The sequence below is a fragment of the Aotus nancymaae genome, unplaced genomic scaffold, assembly GCF_030222135.1.
Source record: "Aotus nancymaae isolate 86718 unplaced genomic scaffold, 86718_ANA_hifiasm-v0.15.2.pri h1tg000062l, whole genome shotgun sequence".
Lineage (NCBI taxonomy): Eukaryota > Metazoa > Chordata > Mammalia > Primates > Aotidae > Aotus > Aotus nancymaae.
Genome location: NW_026988476.1, coordinates 15,485,715 through 15,512,899, shown reverse-complemented (window position 1 = coordinate 15,512,899; position 27,185 = coordinate 15,485,715). Strand labels below are relative to the sequence as shown.

Below are 27,185 nucleotides of genomic sequence, written 5' to 3'. Positions count from 1 at the left end.
AGTATACCATCTACACACAGAAAATTTAAAGTGTACTATCTACACACAGGGAAAATCAACAAGTTGGCTGTGGTCAGAGACATATCAACTTTACTATTTATCACATTAGTACATACTTCAATCTTAGGAACATTCCAAAGTGCATCTCTAACTTAGCTTTTACTTTGTTAAACTATCCTTAGTAGTAATACTTTTAATAAACCTTGTTTTATTTAATAAAAAAAATTAGTTTCATAATCTAGTCAAAATGATCACTGAACATCAGATTTTTAAAAATTATATAATCTATATAAATAAAAATGTATACAATATAAAATAATATATTTAAATGATAAGGAAATACTCTTATTTACAGATTTTAAACTGATAATCACAAACAGCAATGATTACTGAAGTACGTTTAATATTGTGAGTTATTTGATAACCCCATCTTTAGCAGCTTGATCATGCATCACATTTCAGCCTGTCTTGGTTAAGATCATTTGGTAACATTTGTATGTCAAATACATAGTGAATATATCTGTAGATCTCCTCAGCCTTCTGATGAGTTACTTGTGCACAGATGGATATTTCTTGAGGTGAGCTGAAAAATAAATGAGACAAAATCATTACACTAGGACTTTTGGCTTTTACAAAATTTAGTATTAGGTAATAATAAACACAGTAGCCTTTAAGAAAATCATCTCAAACATTATCCATTAAGCTGATATGTCTTTGTTTGGATAAAAGTTACTTGTTTCCTTTCCTTAAAATTATCTGCAATAACAATTTCAGTATCTTCAATGAACTGAATGTTTTTGTGTTCCCCAAATTTGTATGTTGAAGCCTTAATCCCAATATGATGGTATGTGGAAGTAGCAACTTTGAGAAGATAATTTGGTGATGCAGGAGGATATCCTAGTGCTCTTATAAGAAGTAAAAAGATAGCTAGCTCTGTTTCTGCCATGATAGGATACAATGAGAAGTTGGTAGTCTGTGACTGTAGAAGTCTCTCTCTAGAACCCAGCCATGCTGGCACCATGATCTCAGATTTCCAGTGTCCAGAACTGGGATAAATAAATTTCTATTGTTTATAAATTACCCAGTTTATGGTATTTTATCATGGCAGCATGAGCTAAGACAACATTTGATGTAGGCCTTTAATTAAAATGAATAACATTCTAAAATCTCCCTCTTCAAGAAATATAATGATCAAAACTAGTAAAATGCTCAAACATTTTTCTAGTTACATATAGAACTGAACAGCCCAGAAATGTTAGATTGCAAGGTCAAATGTAACTGCTATTTATTGTCTCTCCACAGAGCTCTAAGCTTCTCAAAGGAATGCCTACACCTATTTTCTTTTTTTTCCATTAATGTCCCTCAGCTTCATACAGTAACTAATATATTTTGGCAGGCAAAAAATGTTTACTGAATAAAATAATCCAACAGGCACTATTCTTCTTAAATTTTTTTAACATTAAAATTCTATGAAATGCTTTTAAGAATCTTTTAAAAGTAATCATTTAAAAATATTACAACAGACATACCTGTTAGCCATCTTTTTCACAGATGAAAACTGGTGACACATATTTAATGCAGTTATATAACTTATATTGGGAATACTTAAATAAAACTGGAGTGCCTCACTTTTACTACTATTCATCACTGTTGGAACATGAATACCAACATTCTTTCTTTGTTCCACTAAGGACAGTTCCTTTAGCAAATCTGCAGTTTCTTCTTGGCAGGAACTGAAAAGAATTCGGATTCCAGCGCCAATTAAGGTAGTCAGCAGGCTGTCATAGCTCTTTGTTCTCCTAAACATCCTTGATATGTCTCCTAAATATTTACATTTAGGGAAAGGCAAACTTTAGTAAATAACATTAAGTAGAATAATTAATATACTTTATATTATTAAAATCCCAAGATCTACACCATTGAGCAAACTAGTGTGACATTCTGCTAATGAGAAACCCTACAACTAATGTTTCTCAAATATCTGAGAAAGAAAATAGGGACAATTATGAGTGCCTTGAGTTGGAATCAACAAAGAAGGGTGAGTAAGTTGATTTGGAGGTAATGATAAAAAAAAAAAAAAAAAGGGGGTGAATAAGAAAGAGCTTACATTTCTAGATAATTCACTCCAGAAGGCCAAGACTACTCATCTCTAATTTTTCATGCTAGCTCTGATGAAGGGGGCATTAAGTATTTAACTGATATAAAATTATTTATTCCAAAGAATAACTCAACAAATACCCTGTACACCCATTTTAATATCATCTTGACAATTACTTCCCTACCCTTTCTTGTTTTCTATTCCATATTCTACTTAAACACTTTTATTGGTACTCCCTATTATGGACCTCTATACTTTTCTATAACTTTTGCCATGTTACCTTCCTGTGTATTCTAAATCTATTTCCTTTATCCCTGACTTTTCAAATTAAAAAGAAGCCTAGGTGCGGTGGCTCACATCTGTAATCCCAGCCATTTGGGAAACTAAGGCAGGCGGATCTCCTGAATTCAGGAGTTTGAGACCAGCCTGGCCAACATGGTGAAACTCCATTTCTATTAAAAATACAAAAATTAGCTGGGTGTGGTGTTGGGCGCCTGTAATCCCAGCTACTAGGGAGGCTGAGGCAGGAGAATTGCTTGAACCTGGGAGGTAGAGGTTGCAGTGAGCTGAGATGGCGCCATAACCTCCAGCTTGGGCGACAGAGACCCTGTCTCAAAAAAAAAGAAAGAAAAAGAAAAAAGTTGGGTAACCAAAAGATAAAATGACTCATCTAAGGCCACATGGTTCACCAATGACAGCACAGGGATGAAAAAGCTGACCAATTTCCACACCAATATTTTACATAAACTATACTATTACCAAAGTATAATTCTTCAATTCTTCCAAAGTAGCTTTCACCTGCATGATTTTACTTAGTCCTCATAATATCACAAGATGAGTAGGACAAGCGTATTATCAATTCCCCAGAGGGAGTGATTTGTCAATGCAATGTCACATAGAGAAACCAGAAATCACACAGAGATACCAGTGTCTTCTGATTCCATATCTCATGATCTTTTCACTGTTCTTGAGGGCTTGCCATGACTGCAGAAATTCTCTACCTAAGCTCCAATCCTGCATTTCCAAATGCATTCTAGGCATTCTCTTCAGTGACCTGTTGAGAACTCAATCTTAACGTGTTCAGAATTGAACTTCCCTTGCCCCCCATATCTGTTGCTTCCCTTATGTTCACAGTTGCAATAAACAGCACCACTACTTAACTGCCCAATAACCAAGAATTTGGTCAACTTAGTAATTCTCAACTCCTTCCACCAACCCTTGCTAATCCTAAACATCTCCTGAATACTACTTCTCCTCCCCACTGCTGCCTTATTTAAGGCCCTCATTCTTCATGGGTTCCTGAAAAAGTCTTATGTTTGGCAGACTTGCCTTCAATTTTGGACCCTTCAGTTCTCATAAGCTGCATTTAAATACAATGACTAGCGATAACCATTATGGCTGTGTGAAAATATGAAATGACATTCACCAGTCAGGTGTTTCAAGAGTTTCCCACATCCTAATAATAAAAGAATAAACTAAGTTAACAGTCAACTTCCTTTACAGCCTTATAAACGAAGATATTTAAAAATACAAACCTGTTTTTTCTCTGTCCTTTTCCACAATCACACATATTCTTTCAAACATGCTCTGCAGGTGCTGGATCTGCTCAATGAGCTTGTTCTTATTGACACTATTTAACATCTCAGATTGAGACCTCCTTTCCACCACCATGCGGTTACTCACAATGTAATCACAGCCATTAAGAGGACAAACTTCTACTTGTAACCCATGAATTGCTCTTAGGGAAGAAATTACTTCTAATCCAGAAGTGATTTCATGACCACCTACAAGAATACAGGTTCCTTTTCCTTCCTGTAGAAGCCTAAGAGAAGTATGTGTCCCAGCTAAATGTGGTCTTGAATTGGAACAGAATGCCCCTGAAGTGCTAGAATCCTCCAAAGCATTACCATCCTGAAAAAGTGGAAAACACTGGTCACAATCAGGTTAAATACATATAAATGACATAAAAATCTCACACCCAAAGTTGATTCTCCTTACTGATAGTGTCCAGTTTTCCTCCTTTAACTTGACCAAAGTGACAATAAATGAAGGAATAAATAAGTCACTACTCTTATACCTCAAAAAATTGTAAAGCTATAATTAACAACAGAAGCTAAGAACAGTAGGATATAAAGAAATAGGAGAAAGTCTAAAAATGAACAGGAAAAGAAATAAGTGTTAAAAAAGAAAATTACAACTTTTAGCCTAGAGAAAACAAATGAATGGAAGGTGAAATAACCTTACAGCAGGTTAGATTTCATCGTGAAGAATAAAAAAACTAGAGAAGACATTTTTGAAAAATAATAGGAAGATTCAATAACCAGAAAGTATCACCAGCTAAAAACAACTTAACCTTTTTAGTTTTTTAAAAACTAACATGTTTTTAAAAAATACTTAAAAATGCCTAACTGACATGTTGTTTCTGACCTCGGTTCATTCCTTACTTTCTTTGACAAGAGAAAGAAAAACAACATGGAAGTGAGAATTCTGGAAGTTAGTTAAGCCAGAATATACCCAGCTTTCTTTTCCAAAGTAATCTGCCAAATCCTGTGAACCATGAGCTCCTCTTTTTGCAGAGGCACAGGGTATGGAAAACATTAGTGCTAGATGTCCAAACCTCTGTCCCCAAAAACAGTTAAACATTTATTGTAGGTGCAAATAAAAAATAAATCTACTCCATAAAAGCAAAAAGTAGTTCTCAATCTCAATATCTGGTATAGAGGGAAAATCTCAGAATTGGTATCTACACACTGGCCCTCCAGCCCTCATATGGGCTTGTAGCCAGAATACACAATACCTGTGTGATCCACAAAAGCCTTAAACAAGTAATAAAATGTGCTCTCCAAAAACAGATGCAAATGGCTCTTAAGAGCTATATGAATGGGGAAACCCATACTAAATTTCAAATATTTCAAGGAACTCTGAATATCTAAAGCAATCTTAAAAAAGAACAAAGTTAGAAAACTCGGACTTACTAATTTCAAAACTTACTATAAAGCTACAGGAATCAAGACAGTGTGGTAGTGGCACAGAAAAAGACTTATATGCCAAAGAATTGAGAGCCTAGAAATAAACTCTCACATATAGGGTCAACTGATTTTAAGCAAGATAGCCATGCACCACCACCAACAAAATTTGGACTTTTACTTTACATCATTAACAAAAGTTAACTCAAAATGGATCAAAGGTCTACAATGAAGAATTAAAACTATAAAACTCTCAACAAGGAAACATAAAGGAACATCTTCATGACTTTGGATTTGGCAAGATAGTCTCTTCCCATACTTGTGTTAGCAGACTGCTCTCCTTACTTGGTGTTTGCTAGCCTGGTGGGAGGGAGAACTAGGAGTGTGGAATTAGTGTTTTCTGTTGTCCTGGTTCAGCCATAGTATTGGGCAGGACCTGCGTCCCTGGGTCTGGAGGATAGGAATTTTTCAGTGATCCCACTCTCCCTCTCAGTGATCAGAGATGTCTAATTGTCTAGGCTTAAGATGTTTTCCTGCCCTTCTGTCAGGTATAGAGGGTATTTTTCTTGTTTCCTTCCTGACCTGCAGTCTTCACCTAAGCCCTGAGGGCAATACAATTTGCTGATCTTCCCTAGTGGTTTAAAGCTTTTTGTTCCATTGGGGAAACAGAGAAGGAACAAGGTGGGGCATGGTTCCTTTTCCACAGTAATTGCTTGTCTCTTCTCCAAGGACTGTACTAGGAAAATGGCTTTTTCTCATTCTCAGTCTTTTTTGTGAATGCCTGATGAGTGTGTGGAGAAGAGCCCATGAGTGGTTTTAAATTCCCCTTCTGTCTACAACTCCCAGGAGTTCTAAACTAGTCCACTGCCTTTTGCAATTCAGTAATAGCTGAATTATTTTCTTTTCTTTTTCAGACAGAGTCTCACTTTGTTGCCCAGTCTGGAGCTCAGTGGCGCAATCACAGCTCACTGCAGCCTCAACCTCCCAGGCTCAGGTGATCCTTCCACCTTGGCCTGCCGAGTAGCTGGGACTACAGGTGTGCACCAGCATGCTAGGCTAATTTTTTGGGTTGTTTAGTTTGTTGTTGTTGTTGTTGAGAGGGAGTCTCACTATGTCGCCCAGGCTAGAGTGCAATAGCACAATCTTGGCTCACTGTAACATCTGCCTCCCTGCTCCAAGGAATTCTCCTGCCTCAGCTTCCTGAATATCTGGGACTACAGGTATGTGCCACCACGTCTGGCTAATTTTTTTTGCGTTTTTAGTAGAGACAGCGTTTCACCATGTTGGCCAGGCTGGTCTCAAACTCCTGACCTCAAGTGACCCACCTGCCTCGACCTCCCAAAGTGCTGGGATTATACGTATGAGCCACTGCACCTGGCCAGCTGAATTATTTTTACCAGATTTTATACTGTCCAGTGATTGCCATGAATCGGCAAGTTTTTCTTTGGAGGGGCCTGTTTCTCCTTAAATATCAGTCTAATTGTTTGCCCTACAACCTTAGCTCTGTAATGGTTTCAAGAAAACATGATTTTGCAGATGACTGGCTTTTTGTTATAGTAAGGATAGGAGCAACACTCCTTCCACCTTTCTACATCAAAAACTAAGATGAACTTTACACCTTTTAACATGCTAACCTATGATCGACATCCTAATTATTCAGAAATTATCACTTATATTTATTAAATCATTAGAAAATGATTACTGGCCGGGCACGGTGGCTCAAGCCTGTAATCCCAGCACTTTGGGAGGCCGAGGCGGGTGGATCACGAGGTCAAGAGATTGAGACCATCCTGGTCAACACGGCGAAACCCCGTCTCTACTAATACAAAAAAAATTAGCTGGGCATGGTGGCGCGTGCCTGTAATCCCAGCTACTCAGGAGGCTGAGGCAGGAGAATTGCCTGAACCCAGGAGGCGGAGGTTGCAGTGAGCTGAGATCGCGCCATTGCACTCCAGCCTGGGTAACAAGAGCGAAACTACGTCTGAAAAAAAAAAAAATGATTACTACATGTAATGAAGGAGGAAATAGCCACTAAAGAACTAGAAGAAAATACTGGAAGTACTTAGTTATCTTAGAGTATGGCTTTCTAAACATGACAACAAGGTCAGGAAGTACAGAGAAAAAAATATAGACTGCATAAATAAGTTATATTTTATATAGCAAGAAACACTAAACATAAAACAAAAAATCAAATGAAACGAGGAATACCGTTTATAATACACATGACAATGGAAATATTAGTATTTTTAATCTGCGAAGATTTTTGTCAGGGTATTTAGTCTATTTTATGTCTTTTCAAATTTACCTCAAATTCTTTCCCCTCCTAATTTCAAGTAATAAGAAGCATACTATATGTAATTTTATTCAATAATAGTAGAAAACTTAGACCCTGTTTCCATTAAAATCTATTAATCCTTTTTCATAGTCTTCTTCAAAGTATCACTTGCCCTTATCTATTTTTTAGTTAGGACATACCAAAGTAGAAATACTGCTTAAAGTGTTAGTGCTAACCAGTGCTTACTTCTCTTTTCAAAGTACAGAGCACTGGAGTGTAGTGTGGGGGTGAATAGGCACCTACAGTTATTAGAAGCCCAAAGGGCAGTGTAGAGGCAACCAGCCTCTGTAGCCTCATCTCCACTGTTTAGGTTTAGCCCAGGGTCAGGAGGGACTTTGCCTTGTGAAGAAATCCTAGGATACTGAGACACTTGCAAATGCCACTAGTGTAAATTATAGCTAAAGAAACTAGACAGAGACTACACTACCGTATCCACCTAGAACAAAGGCCAACATACCCCACCAAACTGACACCCTAAGACCCATTCATACAAATAAGTCTTTCCCTGGGAAATCAACTCCATAAAGCCAGATGAGGGGAATGTCCCACCAGACGTGTAGAAATCAACATAAGGACACATCATACACTTTATACTATAGATGAGGATATTGATGCTCAAAGAAATTAAGTACTTTCTTGTTCTCCAGTCTATCATAAACACTTAATGTAGTTAATCTTTTCCTAATAATGCCTTCAAGAAGTAACGCATTAAAAAAAAAAAGCTGGGGACAATTTAAAACTGGAAACACAAATATGAGGACCATTGTGTGGACACTGTTGAGCATATGGCTAAGGCAGCGTGTGGTGAAACATCTTGGGGATAAAGAGAAGTAGAAGCAGACAGTGGAACAGTGGTGAGTAGGGGGTTAAGGTGGGGGCAGGGGATGTTGGTCAAATGACACAAAATCTCAGATAGGAAGAGTAAGTTCAAGAGGTTGAATGTACAACATGGCGACTCTAGTTAATTACAAGGTATTTTATCATGAAAATCACTGCAAGAGTAAATTTTAAGTGTTCTCAACACAAAAAACGATAAATACTTGAGGTAATACTATATTAATTAGCTTGATCTAACCATTCCACAATGTATACATACTTCAAAACATCATGTTATACTTGATATATACAATTTTAATGTTAATTTTTTAAATTATTAATTTTTAGTAAGTCTATTTTCAGTCTCACTCCTAATTAAAGAAATGAATCAATATATACAGTTCCTATTCACTTTAACCCCTATTTAGCAAAATTACTATAACGATAAAGTATTAAAAACGGAAAACAGTTTTACAGTGATTCTTCTAGAAATAGTACAATAGGGAGAAGGTAAAACTGGACTACTTAGTAGCCATTCTGAAAGGAAATGGAAAAAAACTTTAAGGAAACCAGTTGGTACTCCTAAATCCCTTTACCCAATAAAAAGAGACTTACATATCCAAAGCCTTTGTGAAAAGTTAATCTGGGAACTAGTTCTAGTTTTGTTTTGTTTTTTTTTCAGACACAGTCTTGCTCTGTCATGCAGGCTGGAGTGCAATGGCATGATCTTGGCTCACTGCAACCTCTGCCTCACGGGTTCAAGCGATTCTCCTGCCTCAGCCTCCTGAGTAGGTGGGACTGCAGGCATGTGCCACCACGCCGGCTAATTTTTGAGTTTTTAGTAGAGATGGAGTTTCACCATATTGGCCAGGCTGGTCTTGAAGTCTTGACCTCAAGTGATCTGCCCACCTCGGCCTCCCAGAGTGTTGGGATTACAGGCGTGAGGCACCGTGCCTGGCCAGGGAACTAGTTCTAAACACATATTTTCAGTTAATTTTACCTTGCAGAAAGTCCTATTTTCCCACATCCTTTTAATAAAATTATCAAGTTCTCTTACATAGTGTTATTAAGAAAACATTATTTAAAAAATTAAAACCTAAGCATCCTGTGAATTGCCCATATAATTTTGTGTATTGATTTCTTGCTTGAAGACATTTTCTTTACAATTTCTTTGTTAATTTTTCTTTGACCTAGTCATTTAATACAAAACACACACATAAGAAAGAAAAAGAAAAACTTCTGGTAAACATCTGAAGACATTTTTCCTTTCTTTGATCCATACCTTTTGTGGAATTGGAAATTTTCTACATTCTTTCTGTGAATCAACAGTAGTGAATGGTGGTGTGGTAGACTGGACTTTATTATGATTCTGAGGTTTTAAGTCTGAGACTTCAGAAATTGTATCCTTTAAATTAAGTGATGGCTGTTTTCTGTGCTTTGGTGATTGATGAACTATTGGAGTAGAATGCTCCTTGGACTGCAGTGAAGATCCAGAAGGCACTGAATTGAAACAAGGGTCCTGTTGTTTGTTCTTCTTAACAGTGCTTGGGTTAACCATAATATTAGATTTTCTTTTATCGTTTACATTGTTCTCCTCCTCACTTGAATCATCTGGTAAAATAATTCTGGATAATTTCTTTTTTGAACGTGCACAGTTTTGTTCCATCATTTGTTTTAGCATTACTGCACGTCGAGTTTTATATTTTTTACTCCTATTTGCAAAGGAATCATCAGCTATTAAGTTAAAATCAACACAAACTTCTTCTTCACTTGATTGGCTTTTGCAAGACTCCTCTTCATTAACACAAAAACTATCCTCTAAATAGGTTTCATCTTGTTCAGGAATCTTCAATAAAAACACAAGAATATTTTACATTTATTTCAGACAAACAGGTATTTAAAATATGCTTCTAAGCACATGAAATCTTCATTAATATTTGTTTCATTTACTTTATTAATTCAGCCACTTACTCAACTAACATACACTAAGTACTTTCTTTATGGAGGAAAATGAGAAGTTTGAGGATAAAGGAAAAGAGTAATGTACCGTCTAGAAATGTAAGGTCTACTAACAGGCAGGTAGAAAGTAACTAATAATAAATAAATACTATATAATAAGCACAATAAAAGTACAGAGAGAACACATAACCTAGCTGAACATGGCAATTTATAAACAAACAAGACTAATATGAAAATGTTTTCCATAAATGACATAACCTGTAATTTTCAGAATATAACATTTTTATGAAAAAAATAAATTTTAATCAACCAAAAACAAAAACAGGATCTTTTTATTTTTTGAGACAGAGTTTCGCTCTTGTCGCTCAGGCTGGAGAACAATGGCGCAATCTCGGCTCACTGCAACCTCCACCTCCCCGGTTCAAGTGATTCTCTTGCCTCAGCCTCCCAAGTAGCTGAGATTACACGTGTGCACCACCACGCCTGGCCAATTTTTGTATCAGAAGAAACAAGGTTTCAACATGTTGGCCAAGCTGGTCTCGAACTCCTGACCTAAGGTGATTCACCAGTCTCGGCCTCCCAAAGTGCTGGGATTATAGGCGTGAGCCTCCAGGCCCAACCAAAAAGGGATCTTAAGAATTCATTTAGTCCACCTTCCTTACCTTAGGCAGAAATTATCTCAAATAGCTCTGAGAGCCCACTTTTAGAAACAAAATGGAGGCATCATTAACAAGAACATATTTCAACATCACCATCTAGAAATTCTCCATTATATTTCTACAGTTCATACCTGTGAGAAAATGTTTATGTTTTTATGTGTCTTATGAATCATTTTGTACTTATTGTTCATCATTGGACTACGCAAAGATTTCATGTAAACAGCTCTCATTTCAGAATCTGTGTAAAGAATTTAAGATAAAGTAGCAAAATTATTTAAATGAAAACCAGCAAAGTATTTAACTTCAATTTATTTCAAATTTACGTGATTCAAACCTTGTGCAAATATTTTACACAAAAGATAATATATATTAAAAGATGTCTATAAACAATTATTCAAAACTATAAAGTTAGGAGTTTTGTCTTTGAAATCAGATCATCTAGGTGAGTGATCATGGACAACTTAAGTTCCCTGCTTTAGCTATCTCTCTGAAAATGAGGATTCAGATAGCGCCTCTTCACTCAAAACAAAGGTATACAAAGACCTTAAAACTGTACCAGATTTACAGAAGTTTCAAAAAAAAAATAAGAAATCTAGACCAAAAAGCAAATATGCACTAAAGACATTAAAAGCCATAGCCAATAAAAAGTATGTTTCATAATTTTCAGTTAAGCAAAACCCGGGAAACACATTGGTTTTTTTTTTATGCGTATCATTTTTTAAAGTTATAATATAATGAACAGTACTTGAGACATGATACATAAAAACAAAAGTTCATGTGAATTTCAAGTTTCTTTAAAAAAAAAAAAGCTTTGAAACTGTACATAGTTCAAACATACTATGTCTAAAATGGAATTAATTTCAGATCTCTCTAATCACCATCTAAACTGTTGCATCTGCAGTCTTCCCAATATCAGATAACAGGGACTATGTCCTTCTTGTTGTTCAAGGCTACTGTCTCCTTTCTTCCTAATCCATCAGAAAATCCTGTCAGCTTTATGTATCCAGAATACAATCCTCCTCACTCTCCTCAGTGCTACCATCTTGGTAGAAGCCACTACCCTTCCTTGACTGGAGGACTGCAACAGTCTGGTAACTGGTCTCAATCTACTTCTGTTCCCCTGTAAGTCATTCTTAACACAGAAGCTAGAGGGATTCTACTAAATTATGTCAGATTATGATCTGGCTGCTATTTATCTGATCTTCCTACTACCTTCCCTTTTCCCTCATTCCAGTCCTTCAACAGGCCAGGTATATTACTGACTCAGGGCCTTTGCACTGGCTCTTGTCTTTGTATCAACATTCTTCCACTGGATTGTACTGTAAACCTGCAAAAGCCACTTCTATTAATGAACATGAAGGGCATAAAATCTTATCCTGCAAATTATATCAGCATTAAGGGCAGTACTAAGAACACTATCTTTAAACACTTTTTTCTTTACAATCATGAACTTTGGGAAATTTTGCCACTTTAAATAATATCAGAGACTGCAAAAGCAGAATAAATGGTGAGATCTGTGAAAGATTACTGAAGAGATAATCAGAATATTTCTCACTTCGAAAACAGCCAATCTGAATCATCTCCTCTAAATGTATTTTATGTAAGATCTGTTCAAGCACTATATAAACACATCATTTTCTGAAAGTAAACTGCCCTTACTTGGCACATTTAATAAATTTAGCTTTGTATTTCAGTTGGTTTTAACAATCTACATCATGAAACCTCTCTTCTTCTAGTCTTTGATGAAATGTCACCTTCTCAATAAGGTCTATTCCTAATTGCCTTATTTAAAATCACAACTAGGAGGAGTGCAGTGGCTCACAGCTATAACCCAGTACTCTGGGATGCCAAGGTGAGAGGATCGCTTGAGGCCAGGAGTTGGAGAAAAACCTGGGCAACATAGTGAAACTAAATCTCTAAAAAAGGCCAAAAAAATTAATGGTCATGTTGCACATGCCTGTAGTCCTATAAGAGGCTGAGGCAGGAGGATCTCCTGAGCCTACAAGTTCAAGGCTACAGTGAACTATGACTGTGCCACTGCACCCTAGTCTGGATAACAGAGTGAGACTCTGTCTCTAAAAAAATAAAATTTAAAAATAATAAAATTGCAACTTGTCTGTTACTTATACCCTCAACCCCAACTACTCCAAATCTTTCTTATCTTGTCCAACTTTTATTTTTCTATGATTTTTTATCTTACAGTAAACTAAGTAATTTAGTATGTATATTGTCTCTTTCCATTTGAATGTAGGCTTCATAAGAAGGAATTCTTTGTCTATTTTGTTCATTGATATATCGTTCTTAAATGCCTTACATAGAACCAGGCAATAGCAGGCACTAAACACTTGTAAAATGAACATTTGACACTTGAGCAACCCAGGTCATTCTGAAGAGAAATATTCAAATTAGCAGAGGTCTATAAACAACCAAGTCTAAAATAAAGCAAGTATTAAAGAATTTGAATGAAAATGATCAAACAAATATTTTGCACATACCACATTTAATTACCTTTAAGGTCCAGTTTCATTAAACACTGATTAAAAGATTTAAATATAAGCACATAAAAACATTAAAAAAATTTTAAAGAATCATTATAACATTTACCATTAATAGACTGTGAAAGCTGAGTTTCATCATTTAAAAAGTCAAGTAATGAGGAATCCTGTTCATTTTCAGACTCATCATTTTCATCTGATGAAACACATTCTGCATCTTCTTCAGAAAGTTCTGCTTCATCATCTAAAAACTTCCTAGCTACATGCTAAGACAAATTAGAAAACATGAAGATACCATTGAGGAAATAAATTTCTCTCATGATTGGAAATAATTCTGGTAAACTTATTTCTTATCAATGCTTTCAAGATTAATAAAATAATAAAAATAGAAAATTTCTACACCAGGCATGGTGGTGCACACCTGTAATTCCAGCACTCTGAGAGGCCAAGGTGCGTGTATCATCTGAGGTCAGGAGTTCAAGACCAGCCTAATATACTGAAACCCTCTCTCTACTAAATACAAAAGAAAATTAGCCAGGTGTGATGCACATGCCTGTAATCTCAGCTACTCAGGAGGCTGAGGCAGGAGAATCACTGGAACCCAGGAGGCGGAGGTTGCAGTGAGCTGAGATGGCACCATTGCACTCCAGCCAGGGCAACAAGAGCAAAACTCCATCTAAAAAAAAAAAATTCCAAGAAGAAATGACAAAGTTACATTTCTATTTAAAAATTCTGATAATTCTGTCATAAGTAAAATAAAGTAAAACTCAGCATATCTGCTTGATTTTTTTTTTGAGACAGAGTCTTGCTCTGTCTCCCAGGCTGGAATGCAATGGCATAATCTCGGCTCACTGCAACCTCCTTTTCCTGGGTTCAAGCGATTCTCCTGTCTCAGCCTCCTGAGTAGCTGGGATTACAGGCACCTGCCACCATGCCCAGCTAATTTTTGTATTTTTTAGTAGAGATGGGGTTTTGCCGTATTGGCCAGGCTGGTCTCAAACTCCTGACCTCAGGTGATCTGCCTGCCTCGGCCTCACAAACTGCTGGGATTACAGGTGTGAGCCACCACACCTGGGCAATTTTTTTTTTTTTTTTTTTGAGACACAGTCTCACTTTGTTGCCCAGGCTTTAATGCAGTAGCACAATCTCGGCTCACTGCAACCTCCGCCTCCCAGGTTCAAGTGATTCTCCTGCCTCAGCCTCCCGAGTGGCTGGGATTACAGGCATGTGCCACCACACCCAGCTAATTTTTGTATTTTTAGTAGAGACAGGGTTTCACCATGTTGGCCAGGCTGCTCTCGAACTCCTGACCTCAGGTGATCCACCTGCCTTGGCCTCCTAAACTGCTGGGATTATAGGCGTGAGCCATCATGCCCAGCCTGCTTGATGTTTCTTAATAAGCATAAAATCTCCTGAGTCTTCCAGCTAAGTTCTTTCAAGAAAATTACTGCACCATAAAAGAATGTAATCAGAAAGGAAAGGTACTGAGAACACTTTTTCAAATATTTGAAAATTGGAGAGAAATAAGAAAAACAATATAATGATCATAAAAGCAAATATCTTAAAACTCAAATTCCTAACTCTATATTGTTCAATTTGAAACATAAATTCTCAATACACTTGAGTTTTTGATATTCATTCAAAGTAACATAACACTGCAAGATAAAGTATCAAAACACAAAGAGAAACAAAAAAACTATACTTTGAATTTAATTCCAGTAAAAAAACTAAATGGGTGTCAAAATACTTAAAATTTTTTTCTATAAAGAGAATTCATAGAGAAATCTACTTTGATGTAAAACCAAGGATCTTTACTGATAAAACACATATATATAATAAACTAAAAAAAAAAGATTACCTTTAGGTGACTCTGTCTCTTTTGGACTTTGATGCCTCTTCTGGCATTCCTGTTACAAACCTTGAAGTCTTCTAATTGTGAATATGGGTTGTAAAAATTCTCACTCTCATCACTAGATGATAATTCTGACTATAATAATTCAACAAAAATCTTGCATAAGAAAAAATAGTTGAATTTTTTTATTTTAGTGCATTTCTCAAGGGTTGTTTCTTTTTTCATTTTTTTCTTTTAAAATATTTGGCCCAATACTTTCTTCCTAGTTCAATAAAATTACTCTCACAACTCAGAGCAATGTTATAAATATATTTATGTTATAAATACTTAAGAATGCAAAAGTAAATAGGTAATATTAAAATGCTAAAATACTAAATTAGGTTATAAGTAATACTAGTATAGGTATTAATTCAATATAGTATCACATCAAATATATTTGATGAAAACACACTTTTAGTTTTTATTTTCATTTTTTCTGCAAACACTATGGTGACTTGGAAACTGATACTTTTAGTTTAACAGTATTTCCTTCAGAAGATCTTCAAAAGCTTCACAAAGAACAAGCTATAAATTGGGCCATCAAAAGCAATCCAAACATAGGAATCCTTTGAAACCAAGAAACCAATATAATAACAAGTTTTGACTATGAGGCCTACCACAGTATCTCTTACAAAATAATATAAAACCAGTCAAAAGAATCAAAAGTTTATCAAAATCATTTCAATTAACAGGAATAAATTTAGTTTAAAACAGATTGATCATCAGTATTATCAATATTTTAATTCATTTCTTCTAGTTAAGGTAGCAAGTTTTTCTTCTAGTGAGGTCTTATATGAGTACAAAAGGTTAATACAGACTGGTTGCATTTTTAATTACATATGGTTCCCAACTTACAATGGTTCAACTTAAGATTTTTAGACTTCACCAAAATGCAACACTTTATTATAAAATAAGCTTTGTGTTAGATGATTTTGCCAAAATATGTGTTTTGAACACATTTAAGGTAGGATAAACTAAGCTATGATATTCAGTAGATTAGGCGCATTAAATGCATTTTCAACATACAATGTTTTCAATTTATGATGTGTATCAGGATCCAACTCTATTCTAAGTTGAGGAGCATCTGTAATTTTACACAAATTATCCTAGACTGTATTAGAGAATTAAAACAGACAAGATTTGCTAGTCTCAAAATTTAGCTATCAGCTATAAACTGATGATTATCATTAATCTTAAGATCTACCCATCTACTCAAACTTCGGATTCACAGTCACCAATGCCTGCCAGACACTATGACTTTACTATCCCAGAGGAACCTAACACTCTAACCTGTGCAACACTTAGCTTACCAGCTCTTTCTTGTTTTGCCTAACTCTGTAACACACTTGCCAAACAGCTCAAGGCAACCAGAGAGTCATCCCAGACTCCTTCCTTTCCTTCTTTCAAACTCATTCAGTAATCAAATGAAAGAATAAGCACTTCTAACACCTGACTTTAATTTTTCTCCAATTTTACCTCTTGAAACTCTTTTGTCTTTACAATCTAATAACATAGAGATGCTGTTTCTCACCTTTGGGTCTTTCTTTAAGCTGTTCATTTTGTTAACAATGCCTTGTCTTCTCCCTTTTTTGGCCTAGCTGCCACATACAGTTTAAGATTTAATTAAGGTATGACTTTTAAGAAGCTTGCCAGAAGATCCCAAAATCAAGGTTAAGGGCTTAACTTCTCATCTCTCAACTTTAAAAATTATACTGAGATTGTCTGTTTACTTCTTTATCTCTCATACCGGGTGTTAAGACAGTATCAGGATATATTCTTTTTATTCTTTACTTTACTTTTTTTTTTCCTATTACCAGGGGAAATCGTGAACACAGTCCCCCACTACCACAAATTATGCAGTCGAGTTTCCCACATTTGGGGAATTCACAGGGCTCAGCACATCCGGAGTGCAATGTATAAGACTCGTCCTGGGAAAACCACCTTCGTAATCATGTTATCTCCCCTGCCAGGTAAGTATAGTATCAGGATATATTCTTTAGAGTATCCCCAGCAACTTACACAATAGACACATAGTAGGTATTTAATGATACCTACTTGCTGAACTGCTAAAGTGTACTGACAAAAATAGGATGGTTTTCAAAGAGTCTAAAATTATTTAATAATTGTATTTATTGTGCGTAGGAAAGTTTACAGTGAATACATCTTTGACAACTAACAGAAACTAGAAATTCCAATCACATACAATAGAATATCAACCTTTCTATTAAGGATTAAAAATACCTACATTTATCTACACATATATTTTTCTTATAATTTTTATCCCAAAGGAATTTGCATTATTATACATTATCTGTTATTTACTTACTCTGTTTATAGGAAATCTGCGCTTTTTGACAGCATGAAGCGGAGAATCAACTTCACTATTTTTCTGATCCTAAAGTAAGTAAATAAAGTAAAAGGTAACAAAAGTCTCAGCAGAAGCCCAAGTATAGAAGGAAAATAGCCTTTGATATGATTACACTATTGTAATTACTGGAAGACTCACCTCAGGAGAGTTTAAAACATTTCCTTTTGCTTTTTTAACTTTTCTTTGGAAAATCTCATCATCTTCACTTTCATTACTTGTTAATAATTGTCCATCTATAATTTATTTTTAAAATAATGAATGGTTAATAGATTTAGGTTTACCCAATCATAACAATCTATTTTATTGACTGTTTTTCTACGTTAAGAATTCTTTCAGGCAATCTCAACATTTATTCACTTTCAAAAAAAAGATAGTCTTTGAGAACTTTGGACAAAAAACCTCAACAAGAAGAGAAAAAACTTAAAATGCCAGTGAAGAAAACAAGACAATATCTTTTGTTAATAAACACATTTGAATGAAGTTCAATTTTATAAATTAATTGAAATGAGGCCAGAAAAATACAAAAATGTAATTTCATTAGTCACTGTTTCTCTTAATAGAATTTATCTCTAGAATCTGTAGTCTTTCTGCCCTCCGTGTCTTATTCTTTCTACCTGAAAGAGTTAAAGAATAAAAATGCAAGCTACAAGCCAGGTGTGGTGGCTCACACCTGTAATCCCAGCACTTTGGGAGGCTGGGGCGGGCAAATCACTTGAGGTCAGGAGTTCGAGACCAGCCTGACCAACACAGAGAAACCTCGCCTCTACTAAAAATACAAAAATAGCTGGGCATGGTGGCGCATGCCTGTAATTCCAGCTATTCAGGAAGCTGAGGCAGGAGAATCACTTGAACCTAGGAGGCAGAGGTTGCCGTGAGCCAAGATCATGCCATCACATTTCAGCCTGGGCAGAAAGAGTGACACTCCGCTCAAAAAAAAAAAAAAAAAAAAAAAAAATGCAACCAACAAAACAAATATATGAAAAGATTCTTTGTCATGTATGTGTTTTCCATATGTGTTTGTGTGTGTATGAAATAAAAATTGGTAAGATACAACACAATACAATATATATAAATACGATACAATGTTGTAACTAAAACTGTGCAGGTCAGACTTAATAACTCGCTTCTAACAAAAGGATAAAATGAAAATGAAGGTGTATAACTTATAAGTCTAGGCCATAAAAGGTATTGTGGCCTTATTTTTGCTTTGTCTCTTGCAGTGCGAGAAGTCAGATGCTATGTTTTATGACTGTATCAGGCCTGGAATGGTGGCTCACATTTGTAATCCTAGCACTTTGGAAGGCCAAAGGAGGCAGGAGTTCGAAACCAACCTGGACAACACGGCAGAACCCTGTCTCTACAAAAAATACAATATTTAGCTGAGCATAGTGGCACATGTCTGTAATTCCAGTGGCTGAGGAAGGAGGACTGCTTGAGACCAAGAGACAAGTGGCAGTGAGTCATGACTGTACCATACATTCTAGCCTGAGTGACAAAGTGAGACCCTGCCTGAAAAAACAAACAAAAAACCGACACTTAACCAACTACCCTATGAAGAGGTCCACATGGCAAGAAACCAAGGTCTCCTACTAACAGCAATATGACTCAGCCACCTTAAAAGCAGATCCGGCCAGGTGCGGTGGCTTACACCTGTAATCCCAGCAGTTTGGGAGGCTGAGGCGGGTGGATCAGGAGGTCAAGAGATTGAGACCATCCTGGTCAACATAGTGAAACCCCATCTCTACCAAAAATACAAAAATTAGCTGGGCATGGTGCCACATGCCTGTAGTCCCAGCTACTTGAGAGGCTGAGGCAGGAGAATTGCTTGAACCTGGGAGACGGAGGTTGCAGTGAGCAGAGATCATGCCACTGCACTCCAGCCTGGTGATAGAGCAAGACTCTGTCAAAAAAAAAAAGCGGGGGGAGATCCTCCAAAACTATTCAAGCTTTCAGATACCTGCAGCCCTGGCCAATGTTTGAACTATAACTTCATGAAATATCCTAAACCAGAACTATTCAGCTAAGCCACACTTAAGTTCCTGTTGCAAAGAAACTTTGAGGTAACAAATCTGTTATTTTACATCATAAAGTTTTGCACGTAGATTGCAATGCAGCAACAGATAAATAATACAGATTTTGGTACCTGGAAATAGGGAGTTGCCAAAACAAAAACCTAAACTGGGAAAGTTGCTTTGGAACTAGATAGTGGGTGGATGCTGAAAGAACTTTGAGAGTTTTAGTGAAGGAAGGCTTGAAGAGCCTCAAAGAAATTGTAAGGGAGGAGTTCCAAGATGGCCAGTTAGATCCAGCTCAGGATTGCAGCTCCGAGTGAAAGTGCAGAGGGTGAGTGGACGCCGCATTTCCAGATGGATTTTTACTGCCCACAGACCAGGAGATTCGCAGGCGGAGGAGCCCCATGGGTCGGCAGCACGGCTGTTTTGGCCGGCGCGGCTGTTTTGCCTGCTACCTGGCGCAGCCGCTCCTGGTGCAGAGTAAACAGGACTGTGTTCCCACTTAGCCAGCAAGGGGAGCTGAAACAGGGAGCCAGGCCAGGAGATTCCCGGGCAAAAAAAGCGCCATGAATCTCAGAGCCGCGGTTTCAGCGACGCAGTGGGTCGCCGCACGGGAAATCACACAGATCCTGGTGCCTATTCAACAGGCGACCAGGTCACCTGGTAGAGAGCCGACTATTCAACAAAAAAATAAAAGGCTCTGAGGCAGGGAGCCAGGAGATCAGGCCTGGCTGGTCCCACCCCCACAAAAACAAAAACAAAAACAAAAACAAAAACAAAAAAACAGCAATTGGAAACGCTCTGGGTTGAGAGTTTCACAGCAAGCACAGCTGAACCCGGGACGGTCCAGCTCTGTGGGGGAGGGGTGTCCGCCATCACTGAGGCAGCCTGCCGTTGCTGCGGCAACCCGACATTACAGAGAAAGCCGTGATTACAGAGGTGGGCCAACATTGTGGAAGCAGCTCTAACTACACCCATATGACAGGACTGCAGGGAAGTTCAAACGGCAGCTGGGCGGACACCATAGCAGCTCAGCAAATGACTAGGCTGCCTCCTTGTGGGCAGTGCAGCCCTGAAGAAAAAAAAAGGCAGCACCACAGAGGAAATTCATAAAGCCCTAACTCCCTGGGACAGAACACCTGGGGAAAAAAAAAGGGGGGGCTTATGAGTTCTGCTGCTGCAGACTTAAATTTACCAGCCCAGCAGCTCTGAATGAACAACGGGGCTCACAGCTCAGCAACTGAGCTAATATAAAGGACTGTTTCCTCAAGTAGCTCCAGACCCCCGTATATCCAAAGAGTCACCTCATAAAGGAGAGCTCAGACTGACATTGGGCAGATATCCTTCTGGGACAAAGCAGAAGAAGAAACGGGTAGCAACCTTTACTGTTCAGCAGCTGCTGCAAGTGATCCCCAGGCAAGCAGGGCCTGGAGTGGACCTCAGCAGTCCTACAGCAGAGAGGCCAGACAGTTAAAAGAAAAACTAGGAAACAGAAATAACTTCATCAACAACAAACAGAATGTCCACTCAGAGACCCAATCAGAAAGTCAACAACTACAAAGCCGACAGGTGGATAAATCCACAAAGATAGGAAGAAACCAGCGCAAAAAGGAAGAAAACACCCAAAACCAGAACACCTCTCCTCCTACAAGGGATCACAACTCCTCACCAGCAAGGGAACAAGACTGGATGGAGAATGAGTGTGATGAAATGACAGAATCAGCCTTCAGAAAGTGGGTAATAAGATACTTCCGTGAGCTAAAATAACATATTCTAACCCAATGCAAAGAAACTAAGAACTCTGAAAAAAGATTTGACGAAATGCTAACGAGAATGGACAACTTAGAGAGGAATATAAGTGAATTGATGGAGATGAAAAACACAACACGAGAACTTCGCGAAGCATGCACAAGTTTCAACAGCCAAATTGACCAAGCAGAAGAAAGGATATCAGAGGTCGAAGATCAACTCAATGAAATAAAACGAGAAGGCAAGATCAGAGAAAACAAGGTAAAAAGGAATGAACAAAGTCAACAAGAAATATGGGACTATGTGAAAAGACCTAATCTACGTTTGATAGGTGTACCTGAATGTGACGAAGAGAATGAATCCAAGCTGGAAAATACTCTTCAGGATATTATCCAGGAAAACTTCCCCAACCTAGCAAGGCAGGCCAATATTCAAGTCCAGGAAATACAGAGAACACCACAAAGATATTCCTCTAGAAGAGGAACCCCAAGGCACATAATCGTCAGATTCACCAGGATTGAAATGAAGGAGAAAATGCTAAGGGCAGCAAGAGAGAAAGGTCGGGTTACCCACAAAGGGAAGCCCATCATACTCACAGCAGATCTCTCAGCAGAAACCCTACAGGCCAGAAGAGAGTGGGGGCCGATATTCAACATCCTTAAAGAAAAGAACTTTCAACCCAGAATTTCATATCCAGCCAAACTAAGCTTCATAAGTGAAGGAAAAATAAAATCCTTTGTGAACAAGCAAGTACTCAGAGAGTTCATCACCACCAGACCAGCTTTACAAGAGCTCCTGAAGGAGGCACTACACATAGAAAAGAACAACCAGTACCAGCCACTCCAAAAACACACGAAATGGTAAAGAGCATCAACACAATGAAGAATATGCATCAACCAACGGGCAAAACAGCCGGCTAGCATCAAAATGGCAGGATCAAATTCACACATAACAATATTAACCATAAACGTAAATGGACTAAATGCCCCAATCAAAAGACACAGACTGGCAAATTGGATAAAAAGCCAAAACCCATCAGTGTGCTGTATCCAGGAAACCCATCTCACATGCAAGGATACACAAAGGCTCAAAATAAAGGGATGGAGGAAGATTTACCAAGCAAATGGAGAGCAAAAAAAAGCAGGAGTTGCAATTCTCATCTCTGATAAAATAGACTTTAAAGCAACAAAAATCAAACTAGACAAAGGACATTACATAATGGAATGGAAACTGAACAACGTTCTCTTGAATGTTGACTAGATAAACAATGAAATGAAGGCAGAAATAAAGATGTTCTTCGAAACCAATGAGAACGAAGACACCATGTACCAGAATCTCTGGGACACATTTAAAGCAGTCTCTAGAGGAAAATATATAGCAGTAAGTGCCCACATGAGAAGAAAGGAGAGATCTAAAATTGACACCCCATTGTCAAAATTGAAAGAGCTAGAGGAGCAAGATCAAAAAAACTCAAAACCTAGCAGAAGACAAGAAATAACTAAGATCAAAGCAGAATTGAAGGAGATAGAGACATGAAAAACCCTACAAAAAAATCAATAAATCCAGGAGCTGGTTTTTTGAAAAGATCAACAAAATAGACAGACCACTAGCCAGATTAATAAAAAAGAAAAGAGAGAATAACCAAATAGATGCAATAAAAAATGACAAAGGGGATATCACCACAGATTCCACAGAAATTCAAACCATCATCAGAGATTATTACAAACAACTCTATGCACATAAACTAGAAAACCTGGAAGAAATGGATAAATTCCTAGACAGTTGCCTCCTCCCAAGCCTAAACCAGGAAGAAGTCGAAACCTTGAATAGACCAATAACAAGGTCTGAAGTCGAGGCAGCAATTAAGAGCCTACCACCCAAAAAAAGCCCAGGTCCAGATGGGTTCACAGCAGAATTCTACCAGACATACAAAGAGGAACTGGTACCATTCCTTCTGAAACTATTTCAAATAATCCAAAAAGAGGGAATCCTTCCCAAATCATTTTATGAGACCAACATCATCCTGGTACCAAAACCCAGCAGAGACTCAACAAGAAAAGAAAACTACCGGCCAATATCCATGATGAACATAGATGCAAAAATCTTCAATAAAATACTGGCAAGCCGATTACAACAGCATATCAAAAAGCTTATCCACCACGATCAAGTAGGATTCATCCCGGGGATGCAAGGCTGGTTCAATATATGCAAGTCTATAAATGGAATTCACCACATAAACAGAATCAAAGACAAAAACCACATGATTATCTCAATTGATGCAGAGAAGGCCTTTGACAAAATTCAACAGCCCTTTATGCTAAAAACCCTCAATAAACTAGGTATTGACAGAACGTATCTCAAAATAATAAAAGGTATTTATGACAAACCAACAGCCAATATCATACTGAATGGGCAAAAATTGGAAGCATTCCCTTTGAAATCTGGCACTAGACAAGGATGCCCTCTCTCACCACTACTATTCAATATAGTACGGGACGTTATAGCCAGAGCAATCAGGTAAGAAAAAGAAATAAAGGGTATTCAATTAGGAATGGCGGAAGTCAAATTGTCTCTATTTGCAGACGACATGATTGTATATCTAGAAGATCCCATCATCTCAGCCCAAAATCTCCTGAAACTGATAAGCAACTTCAGCAAAGTCTCAGGATACAAAATCAATGTGCAAAAATCACAAGCATTCCTATACACCAATAACAGACTTAAAGAGAGCCAAATCAAGAACGAACTGCCATTCACAATTGCTACAAAGAGAATAAAATACCTAGGAATACAACTAACAAGGAACGAAAAGGACCTCTTCAAGGAGAACTACAAATCACTGCTCAAGGAAATAAGAGAGGACACAAACAGATGGAGAAACATTCCATGTTCATGGTTAGGAAGAATCAGTATCGTGAAAATGGCCATACTGCCCAAAGTAATTTACAGACTCAATGCTATCCCCATCAAGCTACCAATGACCTTCTTCACAGAACTGGAAAAAACCACCTTAAACTTCATATGGAACCAAAAGAGAGCCCGCATAGCCAAGTCAATCCTAAGCAAAAAGAACAAGGCGGGAGGCATCACACTATCGGACATCAAACTATACTACAAGGCTACAGTAATCAAAGAGGCATGGTACTGATACCAAAACAGAGATATAGACCAATGGAACAGAACAGTGGCATCAGAGGCAACACAACATATCTACAACCATCCGATCTTTGACAAACCTGATAAAAACAAGCAATGGGGAAAGGATTCCTGTTTAATAAGTGGTGTTGGGAAAACTGGCTAGCCATATGCAGAAAGCAGAAACTGGACCCCTTCCTGACACCTTACACTAAAATTAACTCCAGATGGATTAAAGACTTAAACATAAGACCTAACACCATAAAAATCCTAGAAGAAAGCCTAGGCAAAACCATTCAGGACATAGGCGTAGGCAAGGACTTCATGACCAAAACACCAAAAGCATTGGCAACAAAAGCCAAAATAGACAAATGGGACCTAATCAAACTCCACAGCTTCTGCACGGCGAAAGAAACAGTCAACAGAGTGAATCGGCAACCAACAGAATGGGAAAAAATTTTTGCAGCCTACCCATCTGACAAAGGGCTGATATCCAGAATTTACAATGAACTAAAACAGATTTACAAGAAAAAGACAAACAAGTCCATTCAAAAATGGACGAAGGATATGAACAGATACTTTACAAAGGAGGCATACATGAGGCCAACAAGCATATGAAAAAATGCTCATCATCACTGGTCATTAGAGAAATGCAAATCAAAACTACATTGAGATACCATCTCACGCCAGTTAGAACGGTGATCATTAAAAAATCTGGAGACAACAGATGCTGGAGAGGATGTGGAGAAATAGGAACACTTTTACACTGTTGGTGGGAGTGTAAGTTAGTTCAACCATTGTGGAAGACAGTGTGGCGATTCCTCAAGGACCTAGAAATAGAAATTCCATTTGACCCAGCAATCCCATTACTGAGTATATATCCAAAGGATTCTAAATCGTTCTACTATAAGGACACATGCACACGAATGTTCATTGCAGCACAGTTTACAATAGCAAAGACCTGGAACCAACCCAAATGCCCATCGATGATAGACTGGACAGGAAAAATGTGGCACATATACACCATGGAATATTATGCAGCCATCAAAAACGATGAGTTCGCGTCCTTTGTAGGGACATGGATGAACCTGGAAACCATCATTCTCAGCAAACTGACACAAGAACACAAAATCAAACATCGCATGTTCTCACTCATAGACGGGTGTTGAACAATGGGAACGCATGGACACAGGGAGGGGAGCACTATACACTGGGGTCCGTTGGGGGGGAGTTGGGGGGACAGCAGGGGGTGGGGAGTTGGGGAGAGATAGCATGGGGAGAAATGCCACATATAGGTGAAGGGGAGGAAGGCAGCAAATCACACTGCCACGTATGCACCTATGCAACAATGTTGCATGTTTTTCACATGTACCCGAAAACCTAAAATGCAATAAAAAAAAAAAAAAAAAAAGAAATTGTAGGAAGATTAGTTGGCCATTGAGGAAATGGTGGATGAGGGCTTAAAGAAAAGTAGGAAAAATCTTAAATCCTTTATGTAGAACCAGAAAGTTTAGCAACATTGCAATTGGCACAAAAAGGAATAAATGTACCTAATCTATGGGGTGACCTAGCTAAGGAGACATCTAGACAAAATGTTACTTTTTGCTATAATAGCAAAATGCAAAAGGAAAGACATTAAGGACAAACATAAAACAATTCGAATTTGCTGATTTTGAAAACTCCCAGCATCTCCTGATGGAAAACAATACTAAAAATGAGAAATTTTCTTCTTTTTCTTTTTTTCTTGAGACTGAGTCTCACTCTGTCACCCAGGCTGGAGTGCAGTGGCCCAGTCTCGGCTCACTGAAACCTCTGCCTCCCAGATTCAAGTAATTCTCCTACCTCAGCTTCCCAAGTAGCTGAGATTATAGGCACCTGCCACCATGCCCCGGTAATTTTTGCATTTTAGTAGAGATAGGGTTTCACCACGTTGGCCAGGCTAGTCTCCTGACTTCAGGCGATCTGCCCGCCTTAGCCTTCCAAAGTGCTGGGATTACAGATGTCAGCCACCTCGACTGGCCAAAATTAATTAATTAATTAATTAATTTTTCTAGGCAAAGATCAAACCCAGAGGACTGCCAGGAAAATATTATGAAGCTGAGGTTGTAGTTTAAATGCTTTAAGACCTCCTTAAAAATCAAAGGTTGTGCCTCAGAGTACCATTCAGTCAAACAGTAAGGATTTTATCTTATTTATTTATTTATTTATTTAGAGACAGAGTCTCACTTGGTTGCCCAGGCTGGAATGCAATGGCACGATCTCAGCTCACTGCAACCTCTGCCTCCTGGCTTCAAGCAATCCTCCTGCCTCAGCCTCCCATCTAGCTGGGACTATAGGCGCATGCCACCACGCCCAGCTAATTTTTATATTTTTAACAGAGATGGGGTTTCACTATGTTGGCCAGGCTGGTCTTGAACTCCTGACCTCAGGTGATCTGCCTGACTCAGACCCTCACAGTGCTGGGATTACAGGCATGAGCCACTGTGCCAGGACCATTAAGCATTTTAATGAAGCTCCTCACAGATGCTCTCAAACAACATGCCTTCTAAGAAGCTTTTTTTATTTTACTCATTATTTTAAGCCACTAAGGTTTTGGGGGGAACTTTGTTAAACAGCAATGGATAAGAAATAAAAACTCACACAATAAATTTCTCCTCTATGTTCTGCTAGTAAAATTTACGTTCTGCTAGTAAAACATCTAC

General features: G+C 37.8%; 1 protein-coding gene and 1 non-coding gene across 6 annotated transcripts in view; both read right to left on the bottom strand.

Annotated features, from left to right (window-relative positions):
- Positions 1-27,185, bottom strand: part of FANCM (FA complementation group M) — an 88,304-nt gene that overhangs the window by 5,941 nt on the left and 55,178 nt on the right. For 4 of the 5 annotated variants that reach the window (XM_012456279.2, XM_012456280.2, XM_012456281.2 and 1 more), the window contains 9 exons: positions 17,726-17,820; positions 17,546-17,614; positions 15,187-15,315; positions 13,438-13,594; positions 10,965-11,071; positions 9,498-10,061; positions 3,634-4,009; positions 1,530-1,821; positions 69-583 (listed from right to left, as the gene is read on the bottom strand). In XM_012456279.2, the coding sequence (XP_012311702.2) occupies positions 445-583; positions 1,530-1,821; positions 3,634-4,009; positions 9,498-10,061; positions 10,965-11,071; positions 13,438-13,594; positions 15,187-15,315; positions 17,546-17,614; positions 17,726-17,820 (1,928 nt within the window). In that variant the 3' untranslated portion in view covers positions 69-444. Of the gene's footprint in view, positions 1-68; positions 584-1,529; positions 1,822-3,633; positions 4,010-9,497; positions 10,062-10,964; positions 11,072-13,437; positions 13,595-15,186; positions 15,316-17,545; positions 17,615-17,725; positions 17,821-27,185 lie in introns of those variants that run through there. The other variant, XR_010338571.1, reaches the window with a different exon arrangement.
- Positions 17,034-17,197, bottom strand: LOC135270494 (U1 spliceosomal RNA). Its single transcript, XR_010338664.1, has one exon. It is a non-coding gene; the product is annotated as a U1 spliceosomal RNA (small nuclear RNA).